The sequence below is a fragment of the Dreissena polymorpha genome, chromosome 3 (assembly GCF_020536995.1).
Source record: "Dreissena polymorpha isolate Duluth1 chromosome 3, UMN_Dpol_1.0, whole genome shotgun sequence".
Taxonomy (NCBI): Eukaryota; Metazoa; Mollusca; class Bivalvia; order Myida; family Dreissenidae; genus Dreissena; species Dreissena polymorpha.
The window spans coordinates 142,771,142-142,783,283 of NC_068357.1; the positions used below are offsets into that span (position 1 = coordinate 142,771,142).

The window sequence follows — 12,142 nt, forward strand, 5'->3', positions numbered from 1 at the left end:
CAAATTACAAACCATGCCCTTGACATTCATTTGCACATATTTTCTTACTTTATAATTTCACATTTCATTGAGCATATTAAACACAATTAAAAGGGGAAACTTTGGAATCAGACGCAGCAAATTTACTGACATTATTTTTAAAATGAAGCATAAAATGATTACTTTTATTCAAGCATAATTCGCCTCTTCTGAAAACCGGACATTTTACACGTGAAAGATAAACAACCGCCCTTTTCAGATGTGTGAACAAGACAACGACGATGGTCACTTACCAAGGCTGAGTGGACATCCTAGATTAATCATGGTATACGAAACAGTCTGGCATGCAACCGACACCTCCAAACACGCGTGTGTTGATGTACGGAAAATTCGTCTGATTTGAAAACCAATAGAATGAAAATGAACTCGCATCGGAAAGATGTCGTCTGTATTGTCGGATCCCAGACGGCGACTGGATTGGGCTGTATTGATTATATGCTTTCAATCCAGTCTCGTTCCATTCACAAAACAACGCGGGCAGGAAAATGCAGAGAAAGAGCTTCAAACCACAACCACGGGTCACAAACATCAACCAAACGCAGAGTAACAAACGAGAAGGAATCACAATACTGCAAAAATACCATGCGTGTCATCTCCTTTCGTATCCACTGAAGAGTCCATTTTTCGTAACAGTGATTTATTGATTAAGGCTATTTTTTATTAATTCTTACCAAATGATTACATATTAAACACGATCGTCATCATAGGCGGATATGTCTCGAGATGGTAAATAGCACAATTAATTCCGTAGAAAGACATTTCCACGGGGTTTCCATGGGAATATAGAACTTGTCAATATCATATCTAAGAACCTGATGAAACCGCTAGCTGTGCCAGTGGTTCTGTGAGAATATCGATCCATCCAACCTTGAAAATCGATAAGCAGAGGAATGGTTGCAACCTCAATTACCATGCCATGTTAAGTGAAAACAGACGTGCATATTGGTTTTAATGGAGTACTAAAAGGGTGCTGCGCCTCTGAATGTGACTGTGTATTTCACAGTGCCTTGTTAAGCCGCTAGAAAGTTCCCTCTAAGTATGCTGTTGTGCGCTTAAGTGCCTTATTCTCTTGGATATTCATTTCACTAGACATTGATGACAGACGTAAAGGTTTCCGTCGCAAACAAAAATATAGGCAAGTAGTTTTCTTCTAATTTATCGTCTATAATCGTATGAACGGTGCGCTACTTTAGTGACAAGCGAGTCTGTTACTCCAACAATAGGAATAGTTTTGTTTAATCAAATTGACATATCTTTTTGCGAAGTGCGTATGTGTAGCGACAAAATGAAAACGGACAAACCTGTTCATGAACAGTTCACACTAACATCACTATACATGTAAAATCTTTCGCCCCTTATACATGTCAGTTCGAAAAGATGTAAATATAGCGAGTGTTTCAATCAACAACATGTAAAAGCACCATGGTCTGCTCTGGAGGGAGACCACTTCCGTATCTTTTGTAGACACGCTTACAAATCTTTGGAAGAATGGGTGATAACTTTCTGAAAAAGTATTCCAGTCCACAAAAATGAAGAAATCATACCATATTAACCTTTACTAGTCATATCTAAGCGACTCTCAACCCACTTACCGCTGGGGCGTTATTTCCGATTCATTTGGCATCCCTCCTCGCCGATGTCCCGCAGGGGAGACAACTATATAACACAAAGCAATCCACTCTGAATCATATTTATCCAACTCTCAAAGCCTAATCTTTGCCGTGCTGTTTCCTTATTTTACCCCACTATCAAAGCCTCACCTTTGTCGTGCTGTTTCCATATTAATCACCACTCTCAAAGCCTCACCCGTGCCATGTTGTTTCCATATTTACCCCATTCTCAAAGCCTTTACTTTGCCATGCTGTTTCCATATTTACCTCACTATCAAAGCCTCACCTTTGTCGTGCTGTTTCCATATTTACCCCACTATAAAGCCTCACCTTTGCCATGCTGTTTCCGCCGCAGTGGCGTCCGTTCAGATTCGGGAGGGCCCTCCTCGTCGCTGCTGTCATGCAGGGGAGATAACTCCATCCTCCTCACCCACACCTCACCGCCCTCGGCCACGCTTCTGGTCAAGGGGAAAAAAACGTTTTAAAATTCGAGTCTCGCTCTGGAAAAACGGGGCTTAAAGCATGAGCGTAACTTGTCTTACCAGATTAGCCTGTGCAATCCGCATTAAGGCTTAGGCCTCTTCGTGAGCTGCAACTTGTATAACTCAGTAAAATAACTTCAAAAGCCCATACACATATAAAACAATGTTCTTTATAGTAATTGCCAAAAGTTCATCGCCATATGTGTTTTTGGTGCTGTGTTCTCGGTAAGATAATGTTAATAGCAAAGGTAGACAATTTACCACATTAACAATAATGAATGATCTCCCGTTACTGTGCTGATGTAACGACTTGTCGCAAGTAAATTAAACACCTATAAGATGCGAATCTGAATGGAGTGGCCACTTACATCGATGGCTGGAAGACAGATAGATACAAGTTTGTTCGAAATTCGTGTATACGTATCCTTGTATGTTGAAGATTAAACAGTTGATTTACACTCCATCAGATATTTGGTCAAGATTAAATATAGGAACGGGAAGTAAATGTTCTCTTGATCAATAAGAACTCATTGCTATCATAAGTCTAATCGTGTTTACACGAATTTTAGAAATAACAGTGAATCACATGTTCACATGTTTACATACAATAATAATTCACATGTTTACATACAATTATAATACCAATGATCATGGAGAGAATGGCTGAGTTACAGTGCAAGTTATATTTTACCAGTCATAGATTATTTTTTTGTAAAATAATAATTGAATATCTCTGGTCATATTAAATTGTATGTTTGAAGAATCACACCACGCCGATTTTCTGGCCCAAATAAACGCTGAAAATTATCCGAGGTGTCATGGGAAAGTGTCGTCGAATTGGTGGGGCAACCATCATTGGTTGATCCCGTGCGACAAAGCGCCGACAGCGAACTTAAACTATAGTATATTATACTAGCGGAGAGTTTTGTCAGGACCTTTCGTAGAAGAAATTAAGCTCCATTGCATATCTTCTTTCGTACAGTTTCCTGCAGACTCAACGGTTCCGGTTATACATTTTTCCTCAGTGGCTGGTAATCCATGCATTCCTGGAGGATGTGTTCAGCCCTTTGATCGACTTTTCCACTGGGGTACTTTTATTGACAGCACCAGGAGGAATCTCTTGTGCATTTGGTGGTTTAGTCCATTCTGCCATATTCGCAGTTAAAAGATTATCACATGTTCTAGCCTGGACAGATCATGGTAGCTGTTTTAGCTGTTTGGTACTCAACAAGAACTTGGTTTATGGTGCTAATTTTTATATACTGACTCATGTTCCCTTTTGTATTTCTTCAATTCACAAGTTTGCCAATATGTTTGACTTTTATAATTACCATGTATTCCGCAGGGACAGGTTATTCACTGGACTACGATTCCGAAGCACTCTGCAGTGCTGCTATGAGGCGAGACTGTTTGTTGACTGTTCCTGCTTCTCGGACTGACAAGGCATCTTAAAAAACAATTCTAGGAACCTCGGTCTACTTTACTTCTAAAGGAGTTTTCAGCATGGATCAATGCTTCTACCTCATCTCTTCAGTTTTCTTTATATTGGACACCTGTCGGTTTTGCCCATGCTGAAACGTCCTTGTGGTGAGACGTGGCTTGTGAAAGAGGGCCTGTGACAGCCGATCCCGATGCTGTCTCAGAATTGCTTTGCTTTCTTAGACAAAGCACTATCTTTCAGAATTCATACTCCCGAGGATGTTCACTCTGATGTGCATCCGGCGAATCTCTGGGGACCTGGGCTTTGTCAACTGCTTCATGGCTTTGCAGTCCCCTCTGTCCTGTAGCGGAAGAATACCAGTGGTCGGTTCCGTCTCTTTTATTGGCATGGATCACACTTCAACTCCAATTGTCATGTTTGGCTGTATTGCCTGGTAACATGGTTTGATTAAGTCCGCTGTAAAGCCCGATACCTTCGTTTCCAGGACTAATTGTTTCTATCAGGATTACACTACCCTATGCTAAGGGTCATGTAAGCTTGCGTTTTAGTTCAGGGAATCATAATCAGAGGCTAGAGCTAAAAGCGCACCTCTTGATCGCATCCTATTCCTGTCGTGGAACATATAGGGAATTTTTGTCCTGGCAACCCATGCTAATCTCACAGCTATACCCTGTATCTAGAGGCTAGTACCACAATCCGCATTTGAATCTCTTAGTAAGGGGTAACCTTGTGTCTAAATTTCCTTATCTCATCTTTTTGTGTGTGTGCCTTTGCTCTTTGTTTTTAAACAAAATACTAGTACTAGGGACATGTATTGTCGTCCCTTATCAGTCGACATTAAATTATAAATTTCATAATAACCATTTAATAATTACGAATTATAGTCATAGCCTGTCTATACATGTTAACGTACAATAAGTCGATGCGGACTTGATCGCTTGAGTCCTCTATCAGCAGACGTCTGTCCGATCTCTCGCTGCCGGCGAAGAAGCTTTCACCGTCTCTCACGTCACTTCCGGTCACACTTTTGCGATAACGGTTGTCGGACGTTGTGGTGTTCGGACTCAGTAGACACTTGGTCTCACTTTCGCTATCCCTGCAAAAACAGTTGCAATTAAATGTCAACACAACTTCGCTATTTACCACCTGACGGCGTAAGGCATTACAGTGTTGAACACCGAGGTACATTACCATTGGCTTGCATAAGAACGTTGTCCGTACACAAATAACGCACTAATTTCCCATCCAAAATCTAACGGTAATTGAAACAATGCTATGTAAAAATGCAATCTTACAATCTTTAAATTATTTATAATTAAAACTGACAAATATAATTGCATTAATTTTGACTGTCGTCTAAACTGACCAAACATTGAGTTTTACTATAAACTGAACAGAGCTGTTGAAATTCTTCTTCTTCTTCTTTTATAATAATGTTCAATACTGATACATTATGGCCATGCGTGGGGGGGTTAAAAAAGAAATAGATTTATAGGTTACTCGAGTTACTCAATCCACTCAGGAAAATACTATCAACAGTGATAAAAATCAAAGCGCTGAAGACACTGAAGTTGTTCGCTATTGCATAATCTTAGAAGCAACTCAGTTTTCAAACTTATGTTATAGCTTTTTATATCGCAAGTGTGAAATGAACACAACCCATTCAAATTTTTAAAGAGTGTGTCTTTAAGCACAGGTCGAGATGTGTGTGATTGTTCATCCTCCTATTTATGTTATAGAGATAACTTAGACAAAATAACAACAATATGTCTCTTTTTTTCACAATTGGTTGCTGCTCTGGCAACCATCTTTAGAATTTTGGTTGCCTTGCTAAAAAATAACAAGCCTATAATCATGTACATGTTGCGATATGTGTATCTAATACTTAATCTATTTTCTTTAAATTTTTGAGAAACAATTTTGCCCACATGACAGACATTTAATGCAGCATTAAGCCCCGTTTTCCCTGAAAGCAGCCAATATGTACAGAGTTCAATGATAAACTTTCCAATGTCGTCGCACAAGCTGTTATAAACACTAGACTGGCCAATATGTCCCACACGCTCTTAAACCTATTGTTTACATAATTATAGGCTGTCTGCTGCAGTGTACCAGTGAATTATAAACAGGTAGCGGTAATCGTTCCTAGCGTAGTGACTTGCAGTTACCGTCCTTGGCGTAGCTAAGCGCATACTGACTTGCAAAACATGCTCTGTAACTTTAGTCGGCCGCAAACGCCACCAACTAAAAAGGTGCAAAACCTAACACCTTAAGCCCTTAAGACTTAAATATATACATATACTGCTGTGCATGAGGTGAAAATATAAGTAGAGTTAAAAACAGGATAAAAGCAAAAACATGTGAAGTAAGAATAGAAAAAAACTGATTCGTTAAAACTAATACTTAAAGTGACCTGTACAAATCAATTTCAGCTACCTGTATAGAACGGTCGTAATCCGCCTTAACCGATAGCCTGACAGAAACTTCGTAAAGCCAGTTGTGGCTCTAGTTAAGTTTGAGAAGCAAATTTTGATTTAAAAAAACCCAAATCATTTTGTGTGTTAATGTAAGATTTATGCGATTCCCCCCCCCCCACACACACACACACACATTTTGCTGCATATAGGATACCGTTTTTCTTCGCTGTCTATACCATTATATACGAATGATTGGCCAAAATTAATGAGAGCCAGGTTAAATGTATTGAATGATAACACTTAAATTAAACGGAAGATCATTTTTATTTGTGCCTAACGTAAACTAGTGTAAAAAAACATTCTAAGTAACACATATAAGCGAAAACAACTCGTACTGTACTTAAAGCGAGTAAACAAACAAAAACAAATTTGAAGAGCTTTTGTAAAATACTGTCTTCATGTACAATTAACTACCTGTATGAGAAGCAGGTAAATACCCGTTTGTACGGTAGTCTGTTTGTGCATTTATTTACGCACATGTTTGAAAATAATGTGGATTTCTTCTGATTAAAATTAAAATTAATTTCAATACGATCACATAAATACTCCGGTTTCATTTATCACTGCCCATGCAAGAGTCTTCGTGTAGTTTGCGTAAAATAGAAGCATGGCAATCATCGGGTGGGACATACAAGTATCCTAAAAAGGGCATGTAATTGGATGGGGAATTGAGGCCATAGAAAGAGCGTGTTATCCCGAGGGGCGAAAGTTATTACCCCCACCCATCCAACCCCAATCCACCAAGGGCAAATTTTACACGATGTATATTCGTTTTTTACTATAAACAGAACTGACGAATGTACGTCATTTCAACCATAAACTGAACTAACCTGTATGCATGTATATCCATTGTCACGCCCAATCTCACACGACCATAACAATACTTTTAAAGTCCACGTGAATGATCAGTTCCATTCACCGCCAGCCAAAGTTAACTATGACCGTAAATATTGTATAACACTACAGAACGGTTTTACCAGTTTAATCGGCTTATTACAAGCAGAAATGTCGCTCCGAACAAACTTTACCTAATAAACAGCAAAAGTCATGGAATGATACATCATTGCAAAATGCTCGAACACAATACCGGTTTATGAAATAATGACTAAATAGTGTTCACTTGTTATAGTTCATTACACTTCCGTGTTTTACAGTTGTTGTGTTTTAAAGTAATACATGTGTGACTATGAATGGGAAAGGGAATTAATGACTACATTAAGTATGTATATCCATTTTTCGTTTTCTTTTTATATAAATTATTTAGAGTCGTAAGTAGATTAAACTGTTTAAATAAGTAGTAACCGAATAACGCTATCTTTGACGTTGACAGCATAATATGAAAAATAAAAAAAGAGTAATATCCCCAGCAGTGGTCCTCTCAGTTCGACAAACACTACAATGTTGGCTGCGTAATAAATATGTGGGTTGTAATTACTTCGAACAAACTTGAACGGATATGTGGCTATTTATAACGCTTTTAACTGCGTCATGCAAAAATGGGTCTTGTGTCATAGGCGGCCAGAGAGCTCCAGAAAAACCTACACATCAGCGTTATGTGGTCATGGGCTACCATGCCCGATAATAAGACCATAAACGATTGTCTGACTTCATAGCGGACAGGGTAGCACATGACCAGATTTCGCGGATGGGAACGCTGTTCTGGAGCTACGCTGGCATCATATAGCAAGAGGCATAAACCCCATTTTCTCATGACGCGGCTATTTTTTATTACGCAATCTGTAAACCATGAAACAAATGCTACTGTTGAGAAATATCGCATCACCTGTACATGTCAGCATGTTCAGGTATTGCTGCATAATAATGAACTCAAAATCGTTAATTATTTCTACTTTTGAATTTCAATGAGCAATTACCTGCGATATAGTGCATGGTTGTTACAAATGTGAGTCGGACAAAGCCCTCTCTGTGATAAGAATGGGGGGACAGGGGAGGGTAGCTTACTAGTAATATCGACCTACACATGACTGTTGTTTGCGTTCTTTCATTGCGGTGAATTATTTATAATTAAGAACCACTTTTGGTTTATCATAGGATGCGTATATGAACGTTGCAAAATTCAAGTATTTTTTTTATTTCTTCTAAGCAAATGAATGTGTATTGATCTTTTTATCAAAATGTTCCATTCGTATTGTCATTGAACCGTTTACTTGGGCATATGCCGTTGTCTTGCTGTGCTGAGCAACGTTTGCTTTGCTGGGTCGCAATCGACCATCAATCAATCGACGAAAAAAAATTATATTTCTGTAAAATGACAATTTTAATAAAAACAATTAACAACGCGTGATATTCATATTATCGATTTTTCGTTTATAATGTTCAAAAGGCTTTTTAGGTGTTTTTTTTCATGTATGTCCTAAGTCATGGGAAATATCGCAAATACGGCCCTATAGTTCAGTGGAAATGTTCATAATAATCATGGTATAAAATTGTTCTATTTAGACAGTCTTTGGAATGCAAATAGTGGCTATGTACTACAATAGGTATATAAATAGACTATCAATAATAGATTGATTTGTTATGAGTTACATTCATTTCCACCAACAACTGTCAAGAGCAATACGTATATACGTATTTATACATATTTAATTATGGAATGTAGCCCGAAATCGGACCGCTTTATCAGTGCAAGTCCTTCGTAGACTCGCTTCCAAGCATTAAGACCGAAATGCCAACATTTAATTGCAAATAAAATTCACGATTAGTTCACTTTTTCCTTGAAAGCTTCGGGTAAATGTTCGTTTACAAATCTTATTGTTTTATCATAACATCACACTGTTGATCGGAAAAACTTGATGTGCTATTTATCTGTTACCATCAACTGCTTCATACCTGAAGCTCTTACCTGTATTTTTCTCAAGTTTCTCTTACTTAAATAAGTAAATGTATGTGGAGAAATACTTAATATAAACTGCAAAATTTAATCTAGTGGTAATAAAATCGCACATTCAGTTTAGTTGACTTCAATGATTCATCACATTCAATATGTACAAACAATCCACCATGACCAAGACTCAGGTGATCGTGTATTACCGTGGTAGATTCAGACGGAAAAGCTAAGGCCGATGCCCCCACCCGACCCCCATTTTTGTGTCGATGGATGCTGGGAATTGGCGGATACTTGGGATGATTTTATGTATTGAGTACTTAATTTTACGAACTTCATTCCAGAAAGAACGTCATACAAGATACTTAATAAACTCTCAGTGTTTTCAATAAGATAAACAGTATAGATTATATTGTCCTTATACGCTTGATTGTTAAACTCCTCTAATATTAATCGATGAAAGTGTTTATGTGTACCTTTTAGAGGCAACGGGCCTGTATACGTTCCTGCTGCTAACAATTAATGTGTTTAGCATATCCCTTACCACCCCCCCCCCCACCTCCTTCGATTGAGTTTACATGCACTCGAACCTGAAATTTTAAATTCTAACTGGCTGATTTATGAAAAGAAAAATACATATTATTTCAAATAATGAATGTAAAAGATGTAAGCACGAATAGAAGAAAATTGAAGACAATTTTAACTTACCTCGTTTGGTTTAATCGGCTTATTTAGTTAAGTCCATTTACAGTTCATTTTCTACTTATATATTTCACTCTATACACTTGGTATGCCAAATCCACACATACACACATGTTGTATGCGTGAGAACTGTTGTTGCTGCTGTTGTTGTTGTTGTATAAAAGACTGCTCAGCTTTCGTCTGCTGTTGCCGAAGCCTTCGTCATATAATTAACAAAACACCAGTCTTTACTGATTATCGATAATGATATGGCGGTTTTGCGTTATGAGTGCAAAGAGGAGTCTAGTCGATTAAATGACCTCCATTGTTTGCTTGTTCAACCTCTTAAGCGCGTTTATAACAGGCGTTTGTGAATGTGTAGTGTTTATTTTGGTGGAAATAAATGTCAATACGTTCTAGCAGTCAAGATGAAGTGGATTAGATCACACAGTGGTTCTTAAGCAGTAAATACAGGTATATTTTTGTTGGCTTTGGTTAAGTTATATTTTTAAGTTTTCTTCTGCTTTGATTGAAAGTGGTGATTGGGAACGTGTATGAAAAGTATGAGTCACGTCGTTTAAGTGTAGCGTATTTTAGTCGTTTATCTGTGTCAAATTTTAATCACATACTATATAAGTCTAATAAATGAGAAATTTCACGCGAATTTAATGATACTTTTTACATAGACTAACGGTAAATTTTGGTACAATGTGTGATCATTTTGACAAGATTTTAATAGCAAGGTATCACATCGTTGTCGACAAGAGCCTTTTCACGTTTTGGTAAATTGACAATATTAAAAAAATGTGTCAGATTCGCAAATTTTCGTTGTGGTTATGATATTTGTGAGGTTACAGTTATAATGAACACTTTCCTTGCTCTAAAATATCCATGACATGCATCTTTTGACGATTTAAAAACCTGAAAAATATATAGCGTTGTGTGATACTACGAGGATTGCTTATATCAAGTATGAAATACCTCACTCATTTTGTGAGTACGGGTGGCCGAGTAGATTTTTACTCCAGGGGTCAGTGGTTTGAGCCCAAATGAGGGTTACTTTTTTTTTATTTTTTTTTTTTTTTTTTGCCTTTTTAGATCCAATGTTTACATTTATCAATATAAAGCATTTAATGACAACTTCAATACACGCCCAAATATGTGTAAATACCTCTTTAATACTTGCATACAAACTATCAAAGCTTCCGATGCCTTTCCCGAAAGCATTGTTATTTCAGCAACACTAGCTAATTTAGAGATTCCATATGGCTCTTTTAGGCAAATTCAATGTGTGGACGTATTCAAGGAGCACATATCAAGTTAGGATGGTTACGTTTTCGTAGGGAGGACAGGGTGTGTAATATTCACATCATCTGTCCCTCGGTCCGTCCGTGTACCCGTTTTGACGTTTCGAAGAGATTCAAAATGAACTTCATAAAGTGATTGAGGGCGTTTAGGGGAAGTGCGGCATACAAGCACCATAACTCTAATTTCTAAATATGTAGATGTATTGCCTTTAAGTCCATTTCTTGTGCGGTATATACCTCCCATAGTTTTGACCGTATATACGTTAAACTTTGTATATTAAAAGAGAACATTCAGAGGAAATTAGTTGAGCTTACAAGAACCAAGAATTGTAAGAAGCAGTAAGTACTTAGAGGCAGTGAAGACATAGTGAACAAAACATAAATCTGTCTATGTTATTTCTGAATCATCGTTCTGTTTAACTTTCTGATTTTCAATAAATAAATAAATGTGTCTGTTTTCAATACTTTGAAGTGCAATATCACATTTTGGGTCAAAATAATATTTACAATGGCAGCACTGTTTTTTTAATTATATCACGAGATTTTGACGAAATAGGACATTCTATATTACATTTGTTTATTTTTTCACACATTGGATAGCGCTTTTAAGTAAATAAAATGACAAGCATAAAAAGGACATTATATGTAATACATTTTCGTAATGGAAGACTTTAACTCAGTGTGATTCCGAGAAAAATGTGAAACAGATACAGCATTCATTTCGTTCGATGAAATTTTCGTTCGCCTATGTAAAATGAACCATTATTTTCTAGTCAATTATGCCGCTACGTCTGCTGATACATATGCCCATGCATTAGTTCTGAAATATTAAAATTAACATGATCAGATGCTACATGTATGTACATCAAACATTATTATCATGTTGGAATATGTAGGTTATTTTTTCAAGAACAAGACAATAACAGCAACACTTCATTTGTTTGTAGTTAACTATTTTTATTATAAAAATGACACTTTGTCGGGGTAACTGAGGCATCAAGTGACCGACCGAACAGTGAATACCCCTGTTGCATATCTAAGTTAACCAGATTCATTAATAGTGTAATATCCTGGGTGGACCTGTCCGAACTTAGTATAATACAAGAGCTTTTGTCATAATTGAATAGTACTTACAGTATATTAAGCATAGCTTTCCTCTAGTTATCCATTTCTTTGATGTATTTCATATGTATCCAGCTTATATTTAATGAAGCCATCCATTGTTTAATATGAGAATTTTATTGTTCCAGCATCTTAGGC

General features: G+C 37.2%; 2 protein-coding genes across 9 annotated transcripts in view; one reads left to right on the forward strand and one right to left on the reverse strand.

Annotated features, from left to right (window-relative positions):
• The window catches only part of LOC127871769 (ATP-binding cassette sub-family G member 8-like), a 32,702-nt gene extending 22,838 nt beyond the window's left edge, over nucleotides 1-9,864 (reverse strand). The window contains exons 1-3 of one of the 2 annotated variants that reach the window (XM_052414940.1): nucleotides 9,603-9,864; nucleotides 4,486-4,668; nucleotides 1,980-2,107 (exon numbers count right to left, since the gene is read on the reverse strand). In XM_052414940.1, the coding sequence (XP_052270900.1) occupies nucleotides 1,980-2,070 (91 nt within the window). In that variant the 5' untranslated portion in view covers nucleotides 2,071-2,107; nucleotides 4,486-4,668; nucleotides 9,603-9,864. Of the gene's footprint in view, nucleotides 1-1,979; nucleotides 2,108-4,485; nucleotides 4,669-6,879; nucleotides 7,102-9,602 lie in introns of those variants that run through there. The other variant, XM_052414939.1, reaches the window with a different exon arrangement.
• The window catches only part of LOC127871770 (ATP-binding cassette sub-family G member 5-like), a 46,487-nt gene that overhangs the window by 8,273 nt on the left and 26,072 nt on the right, over nucleotides 1-12,142 (forward strand). The window contains exon 1 of one of the 7 annotated variants that reach the window (XM_052414945.1): nucleotides 7,122-7,268. The exons of 5 other annotated variants lie outside the window; for them this stretch is intronic. The gene's annotated coding sequence lies outside the window, so the exon portion shown is untranslated. Of the gene's footprint in view, nucleotides 1-7,121; nucleotides 7,269-9,886; nucleotides 10,050-12,142 lie in introns of those variants that run through there. One more of the 7 variants, XM_052414942.1, reaches the window with a different exon arrangement.